Source organism: Urocitellus parryii, chromosome 1 (assembly GCF_045843805.1).
Source record: "Urocitellus parryii isolate mUroPar1 chromosome 1, mUroPar1.hap1, whole genome shotgun sequence".
Classification (NCBI taxonomy): Eukaryota; Metazoa; Chordata; class Mammalia; order Rodentia; family Sciuridae; genus Urocitellus; species Urocitellus parryii.
The window spans coordinates 22,516,559-22,541,587 of NC_135531.1; the positions used below are offsets into that span (position 1 = coordinate 22,516,559).

General features: G+C 39.9%; 1 protein-coding gene across 1 annotated transcript in view; it reads left to right on the forward strand.

Moving 5' to 3' along the window:
* Adamts12 (ADAM metallopeptidase with thrombospondin type 1 motif 12) overlaps positions 1-25,029 on the forward strand; it is a 321,421-nt gene that overhangs the window by 281,264 nt on the left and 15,128 nt on the right. Inside the window, exons 19-22 of the mRNA XM_026390159.2 lie at positions 556-1,674; positions 6,157-6,309; positions 14,407-14,586; positions 17,842-17,985. Of these exons, the coding sequence (XP_026245944.2) occupies positions 556-1,674; positions 6,157-6,309; positions 14,407-14,586; positions 17,842-17,985 (1,596 nt within the window). The remainder of the gene's footprint in view (positions 1-555; positions 1,675-6,156; positions 6,310-14,406; positions 14,587-17,841; positions 17,986-25,029) is intronic.

Genomic DNA, 25,029 nt, shown 5'->3' on the forward strand with positions numbered 1-25,029 from the left:
ATGGACTTAGATTCATGAACGTGTGTGAGTGTGGGGATTGTGTAGCTTTTAATTCTACCTGCCACAGCCAAATGATTATGATACTTGGGAGAAACTGCTGAATGATAATAGCTATTTTCTAAGATAAAGCAAAAGTTTCAATATAACTAACAATAGATGCCTAAGACTATGTAACCATGTCATATTAATTTAATAGCATTGCAACCCTAGGAAAGAGATAATATTACTAACTCACTCTTAAAGAAATTAGGTAGCTTTAAATCATTGCATTCCTGGTAGATCCCACTACTCACTGTTCAAAGAGATTTCAGTTTGACTAGGTCATGGTTTAGGTTCTCAGTTTGTGAAGAGTAAGTAAATAGTAGATCCTGAGCCCCAGCTGGTCTTCAGGAAGTGGATATTTCCATGGGAAACTGAAAGAGCACAGAAACCAAATGCAGAGATTGAAGACAACATTAACTGCACAGTTCAGCCACCCACCGCTGGGCCTGTCCTCATCTGCTGTAGACCTGCCCACGAGAATGAAAACATCTAACAGCTGTATCTCTTTTCCAGTGTTCTGTTTCCTGTGGTGGAGGAGTGCGGATTCGCAGTGTCACGTGTGCCAAGAACCTGGATGAACCTTGCGACAAGACGAGGAAACCCAACAGCCGAGCCCTGTGTGGCCTCCAGCAGTGTCCGTCTAGCCGGAGAGTTCTGAAACCCAACCAAGGCACCATTTCCAATGGGAAAGATCTACCAACCTCTGAGCAAGACCCCTTAAAGCCCATCCCTCCACCCACACCCACGCTGACACTGCTTGCCACACCCACTGTGCCTGACTCTATGAGCACCAGTACTCCAGCAATTGATAGCACTACTCCTGCCACAGCCTCCAAAGAGGGAGACCTGGATGGGAAACAGTGGCCAAATAGTTCAACCCAAACCGACCTGGACTCCCACGATCTCATTTCCACTGGAAGCACTTCCCAGCCCATCCTCCCTTCCTGGTCTTTGAGTGTCCAGCCCCATGTTGAAAATGCTTCTAGTTCAGATACTGGTCCTACTGCAGAGGGAGGCTTTGTAGCTACAACAAGTAGTTCTGACTTATCTTCTGGCAATGCTGTAACTTGGCAAGTAACTCCATTCTACAGTACCTTGACCAAAGATCCAGAACCGGAGATCCACAGTGGCTCGGGGGATGACAGTGAACAGCCCAAGAACAAAGATGAAAGTAATACTGTTAAGTGGAGCAAGGTCGGTGGGCCTAGAAATGATGATCCCATGGAGAAAAGCACAGAGATGCCACTTGGACCTCCACCCACACCTCACCTGGGGGAGGAGTCCTTACAGCCTCCCTCTAGCACAGTAATTGAAGGACCACTACCTAGCCAAAGACCCAGTATCCTGAAAAACGGGACACTCAGAGCAGAAGGGATGATCACCGAAAAATCAAGTAACACTCCACTCCCTCAAGGAGGTGACCAGCAGCCAATACTCTCAGAAAAGTCTGTAAAAAATCACCACCTGGAACTTCCAAGCAACGCAAATGTCACGCAAGATTCTGAACCAGTCCTGACGGAGGAAGACGCGTCCAGCCTGATTGCTGAGGGGTTTTTGCTGAATGCCTCCAGTTATAAGCAGCTCATGAAGGACCACACTCCTGCATACTGGGTTGTTGGAAACTGGAGTGAGGTAAGAGATGATGTTTCCTATCCCTAATCTGATTACACATGGAAAATAGCTAGCAATGTCGCATTCTTGTGCAGATTTTAAAATGAACTTGCATTAAAATGTAGTCTAACGTGGAAAAAATTGAAAGCTGTCAAGTCAATGCCAACTCCTCAAATGGAGGAAGACAGAATACAGAGAGAGAGAGAGAGAGAGAGAGAGAGAGAGAGAGAGAGAGAGAGAGAGAAAGAAACATGTGGTGAGATACAGTGAAAAGAACTCTGGACTGAGTCAGGGGATCTGTGTCAGGCAGTAGTAAGATCATGGAAAATTCATCTTTCTATGCCTGATTTTTTTTAATATTTACTTTTTAGTTGTAGTTGGACACAACACCTTTATTTTATTCATTTATTTATATGTAGTCCTAAGGATTGAACCCAGGGCCTTGTACTTGCTAGGCAAGCGCTCTACCTCTGAGCCACAACCCCAGCCCCATATCCCTGATTTTTATCTACAGAATGATAGGGCTAGTGTAATCACCTCCAATGTCTCCTCCAGCTATAATGTACAATGATTCTGGGGTGAAGAACAACTGAAAGGGCCTAACTTTGCCCTTCAATCACAAAGCTAATACTGAGGCTTGGTTTAAACCTGTGAAGTAACCACATCTAGAATGGAACTCTAAGACCAAACTCTGATAGAATTTTACAGAACTTACTATATAAATGATTTTTTTTCTTTTTTTGTCTGAATGTTTATATTAAAACATTTCACTTTGGCTTGTTGGAAGAGTTAAAATATAGGAAAAGAAGAAAATAAACATGATGATAAAATGTTGACCCCTATTTTCAGGCTGCAGAAATTTGGCTAGATATTTGTTTTTCCATTTCTAGAACTAAGGACATCCTTTGAAGCATGAAAACCACTTTTCACTTATTTGAATTTTGAATGTACAGCATATGAACTTGTTAAAGTAACCTGACACCAGGTACAAAAAATAGAGTCTTGGAGGGTGGATTTAGCTCTTCAGTGGACAACCTTCCCTCAGCACTGGCTGGTGGGCCAGGAGGGGTAGAGCCCAGTTTGCAGGCTCCAACACAATTGGCCCATTTGGGTTGGAGTTAAGAGGGAACAAATTGTAGCTCTGTCCCACAAACCTTTCCATAGCTGGTGAGTTCTACAATTAGAAACCCCAGAACAAAGTGTCCTCATTTTAACTAATTTAACAAGAAGAAATATTAAATCACTTTTTGTTTGTTTTGTGCTTTTTCTTTATTTCTTTGTTGTTGTTGTTGTTGTTGTTGTTGTTGTGTGTTGCTTTATTTTGTTTTCTCTCATTTTTCTCATATTTCTGTCAAACTTTATGGGTCTTCTAAATTAATTGGATTTTTTCTTGTTATCTCTTCTTTTTCATTTTTATTCCTTTCCCTCCTTTCTGTTTTCTTCTTTCTCTCTTTATCTCTTCTGTTGTTCCTCCCCCTTTTTATTCTTTCAATATATTTTAGCATCATGTATACTATCATTAATACCCAATTTTTTACCCTATTCTATATCATTACTCCCCTTTCTTCTCTTTGGTCAGTGGAGTTGTAGAGGTCATCTGCAGGATGCAAAACGCACAGTTCCCTGATCATATACAATAATGAAGATGGTTTCATCCCAGAATACAAGGATGGTTCTACATATATAAACCAATAAACATAATTCATCACATAAACAGAATCAAGGATTAAAAACACATGATCTTCTCAACAGATGCATAAAGTTTTTAACATCCCTTCTGGCTAAAAACCCTGAAGAAACTGGGTATAGAAGGATCTTTTAGTCTCTATTTCATTAATTTCAGCTCTGATCTTTTATTCTTTCTTTCCTTTATTATTCCATAATGTTGACTCTCAAGCTCTTAGAAAAACAAGATCAAACAGTAGAAGGAAAGAAATAATGAAAAAAATAGATAAGCACAGGCAACAACTTCCTAAGTAGGACTCCAATCATCAGGAAATCACAGCAAGGATTTATAAATAGGATGGCACAAATGTAAAAACTCCTGCACAGCAAAGGAAACAACACAATGAAGAGAGAGCCTACAGGATGAATAGCGTATAAATATGTTTCTCCAGAATCTAGACAAAGAGACAAATCAGTAATTGGGTTATTCCTCAGGGGGTCTTCTCTCCATTAGGACTATAAGGTTGGACAAGTTCTTCTCAGTCCATAAGTTAATACAATGGTTTTACTGAAAGGCAGCTATGGGAAGACCCAGAAATTTTATTTCTTTCCCATCCTCTTATCTTTTCATTTATCCTCAAATCCCAGAGCACTTGTAGAGTTATTTCACTGAAATGTATCATAAGGATTTTACCCTGATACTATTTAATATATGTTAATTAGTTGATAAATACTAATGGATTTAATAATATATTACTATATCCATATAAACTGAGCTACCATGATGACATCAACCATGATGACTATGTGCCCAGAGGCCAGTCCATTTTTATTTTAATAAATCAAAATACAAAGAAATAATTTTGTCTTGAATATCATCATTTGATTTTTGACAGCAGTAAACTGTCTTACTGAATAATAATATCACAGTTCACCAAAAAGTTGGCCATAACGGTGGAGCCATAACTCTGAGCAGTTTGGTTGGGAAATGGAATTGGCCTATTGTAAAATTTTTCAGAGTTATTAGGATATTATGAAATTGAAGTTCTACATTTGTGGGAATCTCCCTTGTGACAGCGTTTGGTGCCTGCTCCCTTCGTGCACGTTTTGAGATCAGCTGTTTTGTGGGTAGAGAGAGGGTCAGAACTCAGATTGGCAGCTCTGGGTTTTGAGTTTCTTGCTGTGCCTGATTTTTGTTTCTGCTCATTGCTGAAGGTGTGTCTTTGGGTTTTGTCTCTCTCTATAACAGATCACTTTCTTTCAATCACCACATTTTAGAAACGCCAAAATCACCCTGGGTGTCAATCTGCCTGTCCTGCTTAAAAACAACAACAACAAAAACAAACAGTCTTTCAAGTCAGTGTCACTTCATCATTTGTCATCTCCTTTAGTGCCTCTGTCAGGAGAAGGTCCAGTGGTTTCCAGTTGGGTGTTAGGAGGATATGGATATGAGTGGGGATGCGGTTAGGATGATAAGGAAAGGCTGCAGCCAGCCTCCAATATTGGAAAGTCAAGAATGAGAAAAGTCCCAGAATGTTCAGGGAAGTTCCTTATAAAGAAGAATTATCCAGTCTAAAATGCCAGTGGTGCCCCAATACTTGAGAATGCAGGACCCTCATTTCCTACTTTTGCCTAGGACACCGACCCTTGCACCCTTGCTGGTCTGGGCACCGCCATACTCTCCCTTCTCCAGTCTTATCCATACACCCTATTGCAAGAGATAAAAGACTGCCAATCTAAAAGGACTGTTCAAATGGTTCTGAACTTCTGCTCACAAAATCTCTGATGTTTCCTTATTACATACCAAATCAAATAAAATTCGTGCTCGCCTAGCATCAGCACCCTTCATAGCCTCACATGATCCAGCTTTCCCCTTACAGCCTCCTCCCTGTCTTCAACACATCTAGACTGTTCAGTTTCCTTTAAACTGCTGTCTGTCCAGTACAGTGCTTTTATGCATGCTGTTTCCTCGCTGGAATTTCTGCCCCCTCCTCCTCTGCCTCTTCATATCCTAGCTGTTCTTCAGGATCAAGCTTGTGTTATTCCTAAACAAGGAAGTAATTTCCATTTTGCAATCCCACCAGACATGTGTGCCTTTTCCCCCACATCCTCACCAGCACTTATTGTTGTCTGTACTCTTGATGACTGCCATTCTGACTGGAGTGAGGTAAAATATTAGAGTAGTTTTGATTTGAATTTCTCTAATAACTAGAGGTGTTGAACATTTTTCATTATATTTGTTGATCGAATGTATATTTTCTTCTGAGAAGTGTCTGTTCAGCTCCGTTAACCCATTTATTGATTAGATTTTTGGTTTTTTTTTTTTTTAGTGTTAAGTTTTTTGAGTTTTTTCTATATCCTGGAGATTAATGCTCTATCTGAGGTACATGTGGTAAAGATTCGCTCCCAAAATATGGTTCTCTCTTCACCTCATTGATTGTTTCTTTTGCTGAGAAGAAGCTTTTTAGTTTAAATCCATCCCATTTATAAATTCTTGATTTTATTTCTTGTGCTTTAGGAGTCTTGTTAAGGAAGTTGGGGCCTAATACAACATGATTAAGATTTGGGCCTACTTTTTCCTCTATTAGGCATTGGGTCTAATTCCTAGGTCCTTGATCCACTTTGAGTTTGGGGGAAATTTTTTTTTTTAATATTGATCCCAAGGCTTCAGACCCGAAATTCAGATGGGTTCATGTGTGTGGAGGCCCATTATTGGCATCGTTCTGTGGGCAATCTTAGCCTCTAGAACAGGGAATCCCTCCCTGCAGGGTCCCAGTCTTGGGTGTGTCTGAGGAAGCCATCCTCAGCCTGTCTTCTCTTTTCCCATCACTGCTGCAGTGTTCCACCACCTGTGGGCTAGGGGCTTACTGGAGAAGTGTGGAGTGCAGCACCCAGATAGACGCTGACTGTGCGGCCATCCAGAGGCCTGACCCTGCGAAGAAATGCCACCTTCGCCCATGTGCTGGATGGAAAGTGGGAAACTGGAGCAAGGTAATCTACCAGGCTGTGTCCGGGGGTGGATGGAGGAATCTTCTGTAAGTATTTGCTAAAGTTGGTTTCTCTCCTCCCTTTCGACATTTTTCATTCTTCTCTGCCTCTTTTCTTTTATGAAATCATAGGATTACCATGGGCCTGATTCAAGTTACCCAAAAGTCTTAGAACTACACAGTTTTTATTAACTCGCCTGTTTTTGCCTGCATGTCCTTTCTCTTACAAAACAAACTAGAATTAAAAGTTAAATTTGTATAATTAATTGCTTTTTCCAGCACGTAGCACTATTTCATTATACTGCTAAATTACTTCAATTTAGAAAGTATAAAGAATAATTATATATTATCATATATATAATTAAACTGTGGCTCAGCACCTCTTCACAAAACAACCCTACAGGTTTAATCTGCCAGACTTAAAAATGAAAAAAAAAAAAAAGCCAAGGCATAAAGAATAATTTGGTCTTTAAAAGTATATTCACAAGGGGCTGGAGTTGTAGCTCAGTGGTAAAGTACTTGCCTAGCCTGTGTGAAGCACTAGGTTCAATCCTCAGCACCCCATAAAAATAAATAAATAAAATATAGGTATCCATCCATGTACAACTAATATATTTATTCATATATATATATGACAAATATTTTTTAAAAAGTATTGAAGTGTGCTTTTTTTCCATCTTTGCTAATGACTTTGATTATTCAATTCACTTAGCTGTTTTCACGGTCTCTTGTGAAAAGGATGTGTCAATTTTCCAACTATCTAGCCTTGATGATTTGGGGCACTAACCAATTCCAACCTGCCTGTCACTCAGGATTGGAGCTGAGCCGGCCCCAGAGATACACTGGGGCTACCAGACACTGGCCAGGCAGGAAGAGTAGAAATGTGAGCAGTGCATATGCCCTCCATATAGGATTCCCTGTAGGTCCCTGTCTACTCTTTAAGGAAACAATCCTCCTTGACATCTGAGACATAGGAAAAGAGAAGAAGAAAAATTACCCAGGGAGATTGGGGATGCTAGTGATCTTCTGTTAATGTCTTCATCTAATGGACTATTTGTGTCTCCAAACAGGACCATGAGGTGTCTCATCAGACATCTCTGGTTCACCTGGGACATGGGATGTCACTGGTCTGCTTTAGGACTCTTCCTGCACAGTAAAGTCTTGATTTGCTCCTTTGATACCTGTCAACCTGTCAACCTCCCTGTTCCTCTTTCTTTGCCATTTTTCTCTCAAGAATGATAAAATATAGGTATTGGTCCATCTACAACTAATATGCAGGTTCTTTTCCCTTTATCATCCCAATCATAACAAACTCAGGATCCAGCAAGGACTGGATGCTTGCCTACAGATTCTCTTCCATATCCAGAAAATTCTCAAGAAATGTTTTATATCCCTGACCTTGCAAAATGTTGGTCAATTCCTAAGTTCCACTCTCGCTTCACTGGGATAATCATTTCCTTAGAAATTGCATGGGCCAAACATCATTCTAAATGGAGAAAAATTGAAAGCATTCCCACTAAAAATTGGAACAAGGCCAGGATGCCCTCTGTCACCATTTTTATTCAACATTGTCCTTGAAACTCTATCCAGAGCAATTAGAAAAAAGAAATTAAAGGGATATGAGTAGTAAAAGAAGAACTCAAACTATCCCTATTTGCAGATGATATGACTCTACATTTAGAAGACCAAAAAAAAGTCTGCCAGGAAATTTCCAGAACTCATAAAAGAATTCAGAAAAATAGCAGGATATAAAATTAACACCTACAAATCAAGCACATTCCTATACATGGTGATGAATCTACAGAAAGAGAAATTTTAAAAACTACCCCATTCACAATAGCCTCAAAAAATAAAATATTTGGGAATCAATCTAACAAAAGAGGTGAAAGACCTCTATGGTGAAAACTACAGAATACTGAAAAAAAAAGAAATTGAAGAAGACCTTAGAATATGGAAACATCTTTCATGCTCTTGGATAGGCAGAATTAATATTGTCAAAATGGCCCATACTACCAAAAGTGCTATACAGAGTTAATGCAATTCTTATTAAAATCCCAATGACATTCTTCATAGAAAGAGAAAAGGCAATCATGAAATTCATTTGGAAAAATAAGGGTCTCAGAGTAGCCAAAGCAATCCTTAACAACAAAAGTACAGCAGGAGGCATCACAATATCAGACTTTAAATTATACTACAGAGCTGTAGTAACAGAAACAGCATAGTGTTGGCACCAAAACAGACATGTAGACCAATGGTATAATATAGAAGACACAGAGACAAACCCACATAAATACGGTTATCTCACATTAAACAAAGATGCCAAAAATGATACATTGGAGAAAAAATAGCCTCTTCAACAAATGAGGCTGGGAAAACTGGAAATCCATGTATATCAAAATTAAATTAAATTCCATTCTCTCACCATGCACAAAACTCAAAGTGGATCAAGTACATAGGCATTAGACCAGAGACCCTGTGCCTGAAGAGAAGAAAAAGTAGACCCAACTTTACATCATGTCTGCTTAAGAACTGCCTTCCTTAACAAGACTCCTAAAGTACAAGAAGTTAAATCAAGAATCAATAAATGGGTTGGATTCAAACTAAAATGCTTATTTACAGCAAATAAAACAATCAAGAGTGTTAAGAGAGAACCTACAGAATGGGCAAAAATTTTTGCCACTTGCACCTCAGATAGAGCATTAATCCCCAGGATATATAAAGAACTCAAAACACTTAACACCACAAAAAACAAGCAACCCAACCAATAAATTAGCTAAGGATCTGGAACAGTCTGTTCGCAGAAGAAGAAATGCTCTCAGTCAACAAATATGTGGAAAAATGTTCAACACCTCTAACAATTAGAGAAATGCAAGTTAAAACAGAGTAAATATTTCATCTCACTTCTATCAGAATGGCCATCATCAAGAATATAAGCAACAATAAATGTTGGCAAGGACGTGGGGGAAAAGGTACACTCATACATTGCTGGTAGGACTGCAAATTTGTGCAACCTCTATGGAAAGCAGTACGGAGATTCCTCAGAAAACTTGGAATGGAGCCACCATTTGACCCAGCTACCCCACTCCTCAGTTTATACCCAGATGACTTAAAAATCAGCATACTACAGTGATATAGCCATATCAATGTTTATAGCAGCACAACTCACAAAAGCTAAACTATGGGTCCAAACTAGGTGCCCTTCAAAAGATGAGTGGAAAAGGAAAATGTGGTATATATACACATGGACTATTACTTAGCCATAAGAAAGAACAAAATTATGGCATTTGCCAGTAAATAGATGGAACTGGAGAATCTTATGCTAAGTGAAATAAGCCAATCCATAAAAACCAAAGGCTAAATGTTCTCTCTTATATGTGGATTCTGACTTCACAGTAAGTGGGAGGGAAGGTAGGAAAGAATAGAAATACTTTGGAGTAGAAAAGGGGAATGAAAGGAAGGGATGAGGAATGGAAATAAGAAAGTATGTAGAATGATCAGATATTAATATCCTATGTACATATATGATTATATAACCAACATGATTCTACATCATGTACAACCAGAATAGTGAGAAGTTAGACTCTACATATGTCAAAATACATTCTACTATTATATATAACTTACTTATTAGAACAAATTTTTTAAAGTAAATAAAAGAAATTACATGGGCCATAGAAAGAGTAGATGCATGAAATACTTTACACTTTGAAAAGATCAACGTCAGCCTAAGGAATTCTAGCTGGTGTAAAACCCTAAACAAGAGATTGGGGAGTTTATCTTTGGGGTCAGGCCACCTCAGGAAAGTTCTGCTGGCTGGCACCTCCCTTGTTTTCCTCTCCCTCTGCCTCTCTCTGCCTATTCAGTTGCAGATATATTGATTAACTGTAACATTCCAAGTGGTTTTATAGGTGTTCTCTTTGCCATATCATCAAATTCTGCTGGGTTTGGTAACCTCCATATCTAAAATATAATCCTCAAAGTCACTGCATTCCTACCAGCAAAGAAAGTTATAGAACAACTTTGTTCATGGTAAAAGAGGTTCCAGCAAACCTTGAACAAGTGTGTGAGCTGTAGCTGAAGGTTAGAGCTGACTATTAGGCATTTCCTGACCTCTGGCTACTTGGACAGGAGTGGAAGGGACAGGAGACTGGTAGACAGGTGATAGTGACAGTAAGTCCTATCAATGGAACATTGGCCAGGGAAGGGTTTGCTCCTCAGTACTAAGCAGACAAGGTGTTCAAAGTGTCCATGAACTTTAGAGGACTTTACCTACCTGTGGATACCAGCACTCCTCATGTGCCTAGCATGTGCCATGTGCCTAGCATTGCACAGAAGCATTAGATACACAGTTTCATTATGACCCCCAATATAGGGCTTTATAATTCACCCTGAGGAAACTAAAGCTCAGGGTGTTTAAATCACTAACATATACTTGATTATGAAGTTTATGCTGCATAATCTCAATTCTATTGAAACCATTGGGTAGGAGGTATATGGTCAACTTTAGTTACAGCTTGTTAGAAGGAAATATGGCATAATAAACATGTACATCAGTTGCATGGCACATGCCAATTTCAGAACAAGAAGATTTGTATGAGGGGGTATGATTCTTGTGATGGGAAAAATGTAGTAAGTGACAAAGATAAGTTTGAATAATCCTAATTTGGATTTGACATTAAAAGTGTGTGTCATCCCCAGTTCTACCCACTTCCTGATAGAACATTTTGGGTGTTTTTTTCCAAAGTCCTGCAAACTGCTGATTTGACAGCCCCCTTATTATCTTTCTTAGAATGAGCACTGCCCTTTGCATATTCAAGTCTAACAGATCTTGGTCATTTCTGAAATGAATCAGGAAGAGTTTTTCATTTTTCTTGGAATGATCTGCCTTCCCCCAGGAAGGACAAGAGGCAAATTGCAATTTTATTTTCCTAATGTTTGATTTTATTACCTTTAGAAGTAACAATCTTTGATTATAGCCTAAAGTATTGTATATTTGTCTGACTTATTCTAATCCTTGTCTCCAAGTTTCTTTGATTTGCAGATTATCTGTGGTGGTGCTACATTAATAAATCTGAATTTTTCCAAATTAAAAATGGGGAGATAGGCTTTGTCTTCCTAAATAGAGATGCCCCTCATTTTATTCATAGCATGTTCCTAGAAACTATATTAATATGGTCAAAACATAGAATTGCATGGGATAGTGGAGCTTCTGTCCCCAGAAGTCAAAAACTGAGTAGAAGGAAGGTGAATGATAAAATCATGGCATTTGCTCTCCTCTTGATATAAGTTGTTGTGTGTTTAAACCATCACACCCTCTTGACACCTCTAAGCACTTTAGATTAAGGGATCCCTGAGGAGAAATGGTTAGAGGATTGGCAATTAAATGGAAGCTTTTAGAATCACAGGAAGCATGATCCCCAAACCACTGAGGTCCAAATCACAAAGCCCTCATGGTGGCCTCTATCCCTCCGTCTTTGCCCTTCCCTACCCTCTGTACTCACATTTGACCCACTTGCTGTGCCCAGACAGACTGTGTTGTTTCAAAGCACTGTGCCCAGTTATCATATACTTATCCTATAAGGTTCAGCTTGAGCCCCAACTCCCTTTCTTGGCTTTGTCAGGTGAAATTGAGCACCTCCTACTACGTATCCTCACAGGATCATGAACAACTTGTAGGATAGACTGGGAACAACTTGGGGGGACTGGAGATTGACCCCAAGGGTACTTAATCATGGTAGGATATAATCTTCATCACTTCTACTTATGTATGTCACTCCTCCCACCCTCTATTGTAAACCACTTAAGTAGAGATACACAACTTGGAACATAGTAAGTGATCAGTAATTGGGAGGGAGGGAGAGAAGGTGGTTAAATTTGGTGCTGTTCAACTTAGAATGTTTGGAATGCATCTTTGATTTTAATGATATTATGAATGTGTGTAGCATAAGTAAATGCGTAGAGAATTTTTTTTTTCTTTATCCTGGCCTAGTATTTGGCATGTAACTTAATTTACAACAGAATTCAAATCCATTGATCCCGTGTACTTATGACATTCAAGAAGGTTGGGATAGTTTAGAAACCAATTCATCCTCCTTTTAACACCAGTGGAAAAATGGAAGTGATTAATCCACAGTCATGTTGCCACTTGGGTCCCATAAATGAATGGCATCTGTTGACCTTCTGATCCTCTGTTCATTAACTTTGCGGTACCTATCTGAACACTATATGGATCCAATGTAGAAAGAGTATCAGAATGACTTCATAAATAAAACATATTACAAGAAAGTAACATTTGGGATTTATTTCTGTCAGTGACTCCTGTAAGCTAAGGGTATTTATCAATCTAAGTCGATCTGGTTTAGAAGTCATATCAGTTACTTAATAAAACATTTTGTGATTACTAAGCCCATGAGCTGCTAATAAACTGGTTTTGTATGTGTTTTTTCTTTTGAAACAACAGTGTATATAATAGAGGTCCGATTCATTAAATCTTTGTTTATGTATTTATTTCATTACATTTGATTTATTTTAATTGTCAATACTTGTTTTATTTATGATATATTTTAGCTTGAAGTTATAGGTGGATGTAAATATAGATTAGGTATTTTGCAAAAACAAAGAAATCATATCAGTTTAAAAAACTGATGTGGTAACTGAAAACCTATCAGTTTTTTTTTTTTTTACTGCAACAGGGTATTAAGCCGATCTTTCTGTTCCCATTATTCAGGTTGCTCAGTCTGGTCCTAGTTAGGAAACCAGGAATACAATGACCTTCTAGAATAGTAAGAAAATGAATATAACAATTGGTATTCAACACAAAAGAGCAAAAAAAAAACATTAGAAGTGGAGTCATTCAATATGCTACCATTTCCCTCTTGCTAACTGAATCAGAGGCTCTTTTGAAAATAGAATAGGGAAGTCATCAATTTAGTGAGTTTCTTCCAATCCTGACTTCAACATATTAGTGTATTTCATTTTCCATTACGTGTGAATATGCTTTTGGCAAAAGAAGAACGTTAATTTGAAGATTAAATTTAGGAATAACAGATTGTAGCAACAAATAAGAAAACAAACCCCATTTTACACTTAATGTCTTGTAAAATTCCCTTTTCCTAATAAAGAGGCTTCTTGTTTTAACCATGTGCTATTTTCCAGAATCTATTTTGTCAGACAAATGACTGCTTTGGTGGGTATTATTAGCATGCTTTCTCTTTTGTTTTACAGCTAATTTTAAATTGGAAGCTGCTTTTATTCTCTTTGTGCTTATTGCATGGCAGGAGAATGAACTTCTTAATTTGTGTATTTAGGGACTATCTGGCAAGTGTTGATATTTCCAAGAAGGTAAAAACACTTGATTGATGAAAGCATTAGAGCCTGCATGTGCCCTTGTGTCCCATGGGCCATGTCTTCCCATGTTACAGACCAAGATTTGAGGTCAGGTGACATGGTACAGTCTCTTTGGGAGTAGAGGAAGGGGAAGTCATATTGGGGAATCTACTCTCCTGAAAGGTCTTGAGGAATTTTCTTTCCCCAACCACAATCCTACAATCATGACTATTCCACCACCATAGCCAAAAGGAGAGTTTCATCTCCCCACCCCTCCCCCCGACCCCCACAGAAAGCTTAGGTGGCTGACTCCTTTACCTGGAATGAATATAGATGTCCAGTGGGAGTGACAACCCCCTGAGACACACTATGCCAGCAGGCACTCCCGACTCCAATATCCATAATCTTGCAACAGCCTGTGAGGTAACAGTTAGGTGTTAATCCCAGTTTGCAGAGTCACTCCATTTCTGTGAGTCACAGCATTTCCGTGACTTATCCAAAGGCTCACAATTAGTGAGCCACAAAACTGAAATTCTCACCCACTCCTGCCAGACGTCTAAACCCTCAGACTTCTGTGCATGTGTTTTCTGACTCTGGGAACCCTGACTACGGGAGCTGCTCCTGTGATGCCCTCTACATGGCATGTGAAGGAAAACAGGGTTCAGAGTTCTAAGCACTCTGCACAATCGGAAGCCTGGAACCTGCATGATGGAGGGAAATGGAGGCCTGTTGCCAAGGACTGTGGTCTTATTTGTGCTTTTTGCTCTCCCCACAGTGTTCCCGAAACTGCAGTGGAGGCTTCAAGATCAGGGAGATTCAGTGCGTGGACAGCTGGGACCATCACCGGAGCCTGAGACCCTTTCACTGCCAGTTCCTGGCCGGCATTCCTCCCCCTCAGAGCATGAGCTGTAATCTGGAGCCCTGTGAGGAGTGGCATGTGGAACCCTGGAGTCAGGTATGACCCCTACCCCCAGATAAGGACATACATCGTGCAAGCTGGCAGACCATGAATCTCTGCTACCATGTGAGTCTAGAGGAGGGGAAAGACCACACCTGCATCATGCCCATGACTGGCCTCCATTCAGGGACCCCACACTGTATGGGGGAAACCGGGCAGGTCAGACACTTTCAGGAGCTGAAAGAGTTCCTTTGAGGAGATGATACGGTGTGGTTCCAACCATGACAGTGCAGTATTTTATTACAACCTGATCTTTCAGTGGATGTATTGGGTAACTGGGGTCTCTGCTAGGAATTAACAAAATGGAACGATTTGAACAAAGACCACTTTGATGACAGCCATTTAGGACAGAGCCTCCCATACCTGTCTGAGGCTTTGCAGACAGGCTGGGAGTAATGATCAGATCTTTTCCAAAGTATAATTTTAGTTTCATCTCTTAGTGAAATGCCCAGATCATTATTTGCACAAATAAAAAAAAAGTGCATGTATCCTTTTTCTAAATGAGGGCTCTTGCTCTGCTGTGTCTTGGTTTTTACTTTGGCATGTGAGAACAAGGCTATTATTCTTTGGTGAAGTATGATGATCTCATTTTCCAATAGTTTAAAAATACACTCAATTACACCCACACATGATAAGAAGATAAGAAATTTTTTTACAAAAGCAGAGCATATATTGAGTGTGTCCATGGGGTTTGTATATTACCTACATTATTTGGTTTAATTCTCATAATGACCTGGATGACCATATATAGATAAAAACATTAAGACTCAGAGAGGTTGAGGAATCTACCTGAGGTTATACAACTAGAAAATAAATGAAGTAGTAATTCAAATATCAGGGAGACTCCAATTCCTGTGCAGTGGGCACTGAGCAAAGAGTGAACTGAGGAAAATGGGACTCTATATCTATTTCAGAGGAACCTACCACATGTCATGGAAAGGGGAGGTAGAGAAGCACAACTTGAGGATACAGAGTTATTGTCAAAGGTTGTGGAAGAGTAAGTGCCCAGGAGCTACTTAGCGCCTATCAGGCCAAGCACCCTTACTGATTCTTGAGAATCTGGGCTACTACCTGGTGTTTCTGGGGCAGTAGTCACCATTGTTTCCTCTTTTCCCCCTTCCCTGCCAAAATCTGAAGTACCTGAGTGCAGCTTCCCCCCTGCTCTGGACCCAGACCTCCAAGCTCTCCATATATGCTGAGGCTGGCCTAGACCTGTTCAGTTGAAACTTCTGGATCCTAGAATTTGCAGAGGAACTTATATCTCCTGGTCAGAGAAATGGCATGTTCAGGTTATCAAAGATGAGCAACCAGATCTTTCTGGTTATGGAAAAGATCTATTCTTTATTCTTCCTTGAAGCTTCTGGGAGCTGCAACCATCAGTCTGTTCCCTGAAGGCTCCTACCATCCTCCTTTCTAAATTTCTCTGTTCTGAGCAAACCACAGGTTGGAAGAGCTATCCGAAGGAACAGAAAGGGTTGTGAAATTTAAAAGTCAGTTGAGAACCAGGAGTACTAGGACTTGGCATTTTTAGAAACTTTTCCTGGACCCTCACAATTGCTGTTCTGCCTCACAGCACTGTCTAGTGGACTGTTCAGGACCTGTTTGGTAAAGGTCAGCCAGTGCAGACTACCTACATGGTTGATGTACTTTAGCTGTGGGAACATCTCTACATCAGTGTAGCCAAATGTTGGCATGCTTCACCATCTCCAGGAAAGCTTTTCAGTGCACAGATGGAAGGGTGCCATCCCCAAGTGCACAATTTGGGAACCTCAATGGAACCTGAGAGTTTGCATTTGTAACAGGTACCCAGAAGATGCTGAAATTGCTGGTCGGAGAATCACTGATCCACATTTTCTTTGCCCCATTTTTCTGGAGGTTACTTGGCTAGGTGTCTCTGAGGTGATGTGCACATATGTAGGTACATGTGATCCCAGATGTGTGATTGTTCTCCTTTACTCCTCTGATAGGGTTAAAAACTGATTGGATAAAGGAGAAAAATCCAGGTTGATTCTCGAAGTTGGAATTTTGTGAAAGCGATATATTGAGTACAGAAGGCTAATTGCAAATAATTTCCTTGTTGTCTGTTATTATCATACACATAGTACCTGCTGTGATGGGCATGAGGTTGACAAGACAACCATAGTTTTGTTTTTGTCGGTTATTGTTACACCCATACCATAGCTAAGTGATTCAAAGTACTTTTCAAAGATTCTTAGTGAATTATTTAATTTCCTCTTAGAAATGTCATGAAAAATAAACAAAATGTCCTACCAAATTATTTTAGTGAACAAAACTCTGACATGTTTCAGAAGCACAACCCTTCAGAAATCCAACTGACCATCTTGATTTTATTTTGTGAGCATTACAGCCCAGCCTTCAGAATCCTGAACAAATTCATGAACTTCACTAGTCCTAATAGGGAGACATTTAATTCTAAGGCTGTATATAGTGCAAAAGGAAGACTGCATCAGTTTTGATAGGAAGTAGTAATTCAAATATCAAGGAGACCCCAATTCCTGTGCAGTGGGCACTGGGCAAAGAGTGAACTGAGGAATTGTATTATACACCTTTTGGGCTTTATATCCTCACCTTTTGGGCTGCCAGAGTAAACTATCATAAAAACATCTAAATTTCACATTTTGGTTTCTAGCCACTTAGGCCAGAAGGAAAAATACAGATAGCATAGTGTCCATTCTGGAAAGATCTCTCATTTAAGTTTTTAACCAAAATTCTTCCTTTTTGGCATACTGCTTGACATTAGACTACTTGGCATCTTCTGATTTTTCTCTTCCTCTTATCTTCAAGATTCCCTTCAGCCTCCCTCCTTCTCTTTAGTTTTGTCTTTAAGTAACTGGAGTGATCAGCTGGGCACGTTGGCACACACCTGTAATCCCAGCTGCTCAGGAGGCTGAGGCAGGAGGATCTTGAGTTCAAAGCCAGCCTCAATAACTTAGCAAGGCCCTAAGAAACTTAGTGAGACCCTGTCTCTAAATAAAATATAAAAAGGGCTGGGGATATGGCTGAGTGATTGAGTGCCATTGTGTTCAATCCCCAGTACCAAAAAATAAATAAATAAATAAAAATAAGTAACTGGAGTGATCATTGAAAGGAACTTGCAAGGATGCTCCAAGTTCCAACGCAGACACTAATTTTTCTAATAATATACAATGAAAAAAAAGCAGTAAAAACTGTTCTTGTCATTGAAAATGTCACCAACTGATTTTACTGACTCATGCCTATTTTGTGTATCAGTGTTCCAGGTCCTGTGGAGGCGGAATTCAGGAGAGAGTTGTGTCCTGTCCAGGAGGCCTCTGTGACTGGACAAAAAGGCCCCCATCAACTGTGCCCTGCAACAGGCACCCGTGCTGTCACTGGACCACTGGGAACTGGGATCTGGTAAGAATTAGTTATGGACTCTGTTTAACTTCACAAAAGAAAATCGTATTTGTTTTTTTTTTTTTTGGTCATAAAAGTAATATATATTTATTTAAAATGGTGAGCATATTCATTGATGTATGGTGCATTTCTATGTATTTCAGTTTAGTACTCTTCTGCCATCTGATACTTCAAAGTCTGCTGAAAGTTGACTCACAGCTGCCCCAGGTCAATGTTCACTGTGTAGACTTCAGAAGAGAAAAGATCAAATGCTTTCAAAAGAGAAAAAAATCAAATACCAAAATTATTCCAGAAGCAAAAAGCCTAAGGAAAGGTTATTTTGGAGTCTCTGGTTTTTTTTCCCCCCTAGAGCCAGGAGGATTTTCCTATGTCCTAAAGCTTCAAATGTAGTCTAATTTGGTTAGTGTCAGGTTTCTTGTCTGCCCACAGAGCAGTTTTCCAGATGGCCAGCATATTTAATGGAGAGGTAAACAAAGTAATTAAACTGAAAATGATAAAAATATTTATTATTCTCCTAAATCTTATTTATTGCATAAATAACACCGTATCAATGATACTGAAAATAATGAAAATTCTTCCATAGGTGGATTTTGCTATCATTCTGATTTGTCTTACTTGGATTCTCTAGGAAATAGAGTCTTTTTTTTCTGAATCAAATCCCATTGTTTGCATTTTTATTAAAAAAAAAAAGTGGGGACTGGGGCTGGGGCTCAGTAGTAGAGTGCTCACCTGGCCACAAGCCATTGGGTTCCACTCTCAGCACCACATAAAAGTAAATGAACAAAATAAAGTATTGTGTCCATCTACAACATATATATATATATATATATATATATGTGTGTGTGTGTGTGTGTGTGTGTGTGTGTGTGTGTGTGTATGAAGTATTTATGTCAAAGTACTTCTTACATTTTTGTTTATAATCAGATCTAATTTCTTATTGCAGAATAAGACAAGTTTTAAACTTTTAATAACTTTTTTTAAAAAAAAGGTTTACTTATTTCTGCTATCAAAGAACAGAATTATGACAGTGTAATGTAACAGTCCTAATTGGCTTCATTTTTAATTTTAAAATCAGGTAACACTTCATTCCATAAAACAGAATCAGTTTTCCTATGAGCCAAGCACTCCTCAAAAATAATATTATGAGTTAACATCAGATTATTTATTTTGCTTACACAAAATAAGGACAAGGGAACTTCACTATTTCGCCAGTTGAGAATGGCTGTTCTCCCCCGAGTCTAGATTTCTCTGGGAGGACCAGATGTGTCAGCTTGGTTTGATTGACTCCATGTTGTTGTTTTTTTACCCCGCAATATTGTCTCTGTTGAAAAACTAGCTTCACAAAGAAGGTGGCAGCAGGAAAATTTCAGAATCCAAAGCTTAAAAATAAGTCTTGGGCAGTGTGGTGTTATTTTCTGTCTCTGGGAGGGATCATCTGGTGTCTGAGGCCTGGGGACAGAGGCAAAGTCCCCAGCGCCCATCCAGGAGATGTCACTCTCAGTAGCATCTGGTGTCCTGAACTTTGCTCGCCCAGGATGACAGTGGGTAAGGAGCAGAAGGTCACAGGGGCCCCCTGACCCTCTGGGAGACAGAGCTCTCCCTGGGCAGACCCTGGGGCTGAGGGTCAATGGCCAGGGGAGAATCACGTCAACGACTCCCCGCCTGTGGTCCCTGAGGTCCTGGGGCAGGGATGTAGGAGGTAGCTAGCATCATAAGACGTCCCTATCCCCAGCCAGGATGAGCGCTTGGCTAAGCAAGGAGAAAGATGGTGTCCCTCCTCATGACCTGGCCCCTGCGCCCAGTCTCACTTCCTCCCGGACACCGCCTGGAAGGGGAGGAAGTGACACCCAGGGGAAGGCCGGGAAGTGAGGCCACCGTCACATTCAAGTTCAGAGTGCGACAGCTCAGTCTGCCCCCAACAGGCCCCATACTCAGCTCCCCTTCATGGGCCACGTCCTTTCTGAGAGTCAAGCCCTGCCCTTTATAGGCACAAGGACCCAGAAGTTCCAGGGAACTTGTTTAGGCCCCCGGATCTGGAAGTTCCTCAGACATCCATGTTTAGGCCCCCGGATCCGGATCCAAAAGTTTCAAAGGTGCACGTCCATGTTTAGGCACCCGTATCCAGAAGTTCCTCGGGCGCACATCCATGTTTAAGCTCTAGGATCCGGAAGTTCCTCAGGTGTCCATGTTTAAGCCGCAGGATCCAGAAGTTCCTCAGGTGTCGGTATTTAGGCCCACGGATCCGGAGGTTCCTCAGGTGCACGTCCATGTTTAAGACCCCAGGTCCAGAAGTTCCTCAGCATCCATGTTTAGGCTCTAGGATCTGGAAGTGCCTCAGGCATCCATGTTTAGGCCCTTGGATCCGGAAGTTCCTCAGGTGCACGTCCATGTTTAAGCCCCTGGATCCAGAAGTTCCTCAGACATCCATATTTAGGCCCACGGATCCGGAGGTTCCTCAGGTGCACGTCCATGTTTAAGCCCCCAGGTCCGGAAGTTCCTCAGCATCCATGTTTAGCTCTAGGATCTGGAAGTGCCTCAGGCGTCCATGTTTAGGCCACAGCATCTGGAAGTTCCTCAGGCGCACGTCCATGTTTAAGCCCCTGGATCTCAGAAATAGAGTCTTAAGGCAAAATCTAACATGTTATTAGGAAATAAATGCCAAGGAAGCATCAGTAATAGGAAAGAGGAAGTAGGCAGAGAAGAAGGATCCAATATGAAGTAGTGCATTACCTAACTGACCAGCACTCAAGATGGAGGCAACTGACTATTGTCATGTGAAGGTCTTCTAAAACCTCTGTGAACTCCTGCTGCTTGTGGCAGTTTACCCAAGGATAGGAAGAAAAAAAAAATAGAGTTGTCTCTTGGTTCCTGTCTCCCTTTGGTTAAAGAATCTTCCCATAGAGAGCCTATGTCCCTCTATTTCTGAGTTGTCCATATTTAGGTCTGAATAGGTCTGTTTCTGTGTTAGTGAACTTCACAACACTGTGACTAAAATACTGACCAGAATGACCTAGCGGAGGAAAAGTTGAGTTCAGCCCACAGTTCCTAAGGTTCAGTCCCTGGTCACATCCCACCTGCCTATAGTTACCACCCAGACAGTCCATTCAAACTAGGATAGACTGATTAGCTTATAACTCTCATAATCCAATCACTTTACCTCTGAATTTTCCAACATTAACACAGGAGCTTTTGGAGGACACCTCATATTTAAACTATAACAATGTCACCTGTCTCTTTGGCAACAAGAAAGCCCAGAGTCAGGAGATGAGAGGCATAGCACAAGCATGAGGTGCAGGTCAGTGCACATGCTTCTATGAAATTGGTTGCTACCTTCACTGGGACAGATCATAGGGCCAGGTGCTGGGAGACAGGAGGGGACAAGAAGAGAATCCTTATTTTCATAAAATATCCCATTCTTATGTGAATCTATATTAGTGGTTATACTTATGACATAGATGAATGCAATATTTTGACCAACACAATGTCCCCAGATATTTTTAGTTTTATAGACTCTTATTAATGATCATTATTCACAGGGATATACCTGCACAGCCGTGATCAGCTGGAATGTTGGTTCAAATCAGTAGGGCATTAGTAGCCAGACACATGAAACACAGTAGGTCCAATCTAACACTGTATTTATTTAGCTTCATAGAAACATGCAAACAGGATTATATTAGATACAGCAGCCTCATCTCCTCAGGAGGCTGTTATCCAAGACACAACCTCATTTGGTTCCTGACAGAGTATTTGTGGTTGGCAAGGAATTAAAGCCAAGGTGTGCAAAGATCACTTGGCACAAAGAAGCCTCAGCCTTAGTTTCCTGTCAGTATTTTAAACCATTTTGATCACACATACCCTAGATCACATTCCAACTCCCAGGCTCCCAATCTAGGGCAACTCTACACATCCAGAATAACCTATCAGCCATAAGGCAGTCACAATTTTCTGTGTTTACCTTAACTCTGTAGTTTCCAAGGAAACCATACTTCAAGGTCAATTTTCCCCCAAGTAGATTGAACCAGATCTAATGTCAACCTTGATTCCCAGTAATATTCCACCAAGTTAATGTAACTTACTTAGCCATTGCCCCTTTGTTAGCATGACTAAGGGCACTTAATAAATAGTCACCTAATTAATATTCACTTCTACCAGCAAGGTGGTGACGGAGAGAGCATAGTCAAGCCATAAGTCATAAGTTTCAAAATTTAGTTATGAGCAAAAGTAAAAATATTAATTGGAAAGATTAGGAAAATACTCTGAGGCCATCTCTCAAGCAAATGAAAAGAAAAACAAAAGGAAAAAAAGATGAAAGATGAGAACTTGAGATTATTAGTTAGAACGTTATCAAAGAATTAACACAAGAATTTTTTTTCCAAATCTGAAGGCATGAGTCTCCACAAAAGAGTTACAACTACTATCATTAAAAGGAAACGAGTTTGTGCAGAGGAGTAAGGTCTGTTTCTCTATGAGTAGACCCCAAAAACAAATCTTGTTTTACATGAGTGTTACAGGATTGAATTCAAGAAGACCTCCCATGTGCAATAAAACATGGCCTGCCGTATATTAATTAGTTCAAGGAAGGCATTTAATAAACACGTTTGCATTCATTATAAAACATCAAATGGTTTTTCTTCTTCATATTTTTCCATTTGGTCTGTGTTGATTGAGTGGCAGCAAAAACAGAATTCAGTCTTCATATATCTCTTATGGACAGAGCATCTTGGATTGAATGAGGCCAATTTGGAGTACAGTATAATCAGTAGCCTTTGATATGAGAGGATTGAGTTTAGCCCCATCTTTATTTGGGGTGCTCAGTTCTGCACAATATCAGCAACCATGCTTCCTGCTTAATCTCCCAACTAAATGCAAAAAAAAAAATCATACATCTTAATCACAAGCTATTTTAGTTAGCTAATAAATGCACAGTGATTGTCTCTGTTTATTTTTGTGCTTGGCTAATAATTAGCTCTTTTAGCCTAATTTGCTCTGTCAAAGTGGCGCCTCATGGCTTCAGCACCCAGGACTAGTCCAGTTTTGTCTCTTTCTTAGAAGCAGAGGATAGGAAAAGAAGTCATTTGGTCTTGATGTAATGGACGTATTTTATGGAGGAAGAAAGAGATGGAATGAATTCCCCAATCTCCTGAATCCTAGTGCAGGACTCTTCATTATATTCTGGCTTGATTACTTTCCATCATTGTTCTTTCTGTCCTCTGTTGCAGACTTCCATTGATTGAGGATCATTTGAGTAGTTACTTCTTTCTTATTCTTTGCTTCTTGCCCACGTCCATGGAGAAATTGAGATGAATTCACTGAATAAAATTGCCTTCAGATTTAATCACAGAAAACTGACTTTATAATGCAAACGTGAAGTTTCATGCAGATCACCATGCTCTAAGCTATATAGAGAACAAAATAAATAAAACAGTATGTGTTTTTTTAAATGCCACCTTTCTCCTTTTATCCTTTGGGAGGACTTTATGAGAAATGAGGTTTTGGTAGCATTATTCTGAGTTAATCAGTTGTGTCCCAGCATGAGAATTCTCTCATCTAGTGAGTTGGGTCTTCTATAATATTTCAAATGCCGAATGAATTTTTTTGAATTTAGTGGTACAGGTGTAGAATGTAACATTATTCTATCTTAAAAAGGAAATTCTGACACATGTCACAACAAGGTTGAAACTTAAAGACATTATAATACTTGAAATGAGTCAGTCACAAATGGAAAAATAACATATGATTCCCCCTTTTATAAATTACCTGTAATTGTCAAATTTAGAGAGACAAAAAAATATATAATAGTAGTTTCCAGGAGCTGGGGGTGGAGATGAGAATGGTGAGTCCTTGGTTTATGGTACAGAGTTTTGGTTTGGTAAGGTGAAAAGCTTCTAGATATGGATGGTGAAAAATGTGAGAGCACAACGTGAACATCCTTAAGACTACTGAACTGCATACTTAAAAATGGTTAAAATAGTAAATTGTAGGTTTTATACCACAAAAATATGTTATATAGCAGAAAAAGAGTTTAGAAAAGTGCGCATCCGATAAATTCAGAAACATTTTCTTACATCCCCAGGAATCACCTAATAGAAATTGCTTCCACAAGTTAGAGAATCTCCCTCCTGCTGCAGATGGCCAATCATGACATTGCAGCAGAACCTTATGTGTGAGAGTGGCTTGAGACCACACGTGGTCCATCTGGACCCAATCTCAAAGACCCCTTGGACCCCAGCTTCCTTCCCAATCTCTATATACAATCCTGTTCCTAACTCCATTTGAAACTTTTTTTCCTCCATTCCACCATGGTCTTCCTTTCCCACATATCCCACATATCTCTACTCTCAGGGAAAGTGAAAAGCCCCAGGACCCAGATAACAAAGTTTTCTTCTATTTTGTTTGCAATTCTACCTTTCTCCATGTGTTTCACTCCATACATTCATGAAGTCAATATGAGTGTTTGGGTTGTGAGTTTTCAATAGAACTAAGGGCATAAACTCTATAAGCATGCCAACCCTATAAGCATGCCATCTTTCATTCCAACATTGTCTCTAAGTATATACTTAATGCCACTCACATTTTTTGTCATATATTTTTCTCTACCTCTCTTACTTGGTAAGGAATGTGGGTACAAACTACACTAACATTTGCATAGTTCACTCTCAGTTGGAATCCTTTGCCAAATCTCAATTCCATATTCTCAAGACAGCGACCAATTGGCCAATCATATGTGGCTGGGTAGACAGGGATCCGTGGTATTATCATGGGTAGTCATGTGGTAGGAGTAATGGACCATTCTCAAATGTGGGAAATAAGTACATGTTCTTCAGAGAATCAGCAGTAAACTAAACCAAATTCTACCCAACAGCCTATAATATAGGATACTTCCCTAATCACATCTCCAAATTATTAGTGTCTTTATTCTATAGCTCCTTCAAAAAAAATGTGTAGTAATTGAGATGTTCCAATACTTGACTATGGTGGGGTTAGAGGTGCTCTGCTAGTGTTCCCTTGGTTGGTCCTGGTCCAACTCTCTGTGTGTCCCTC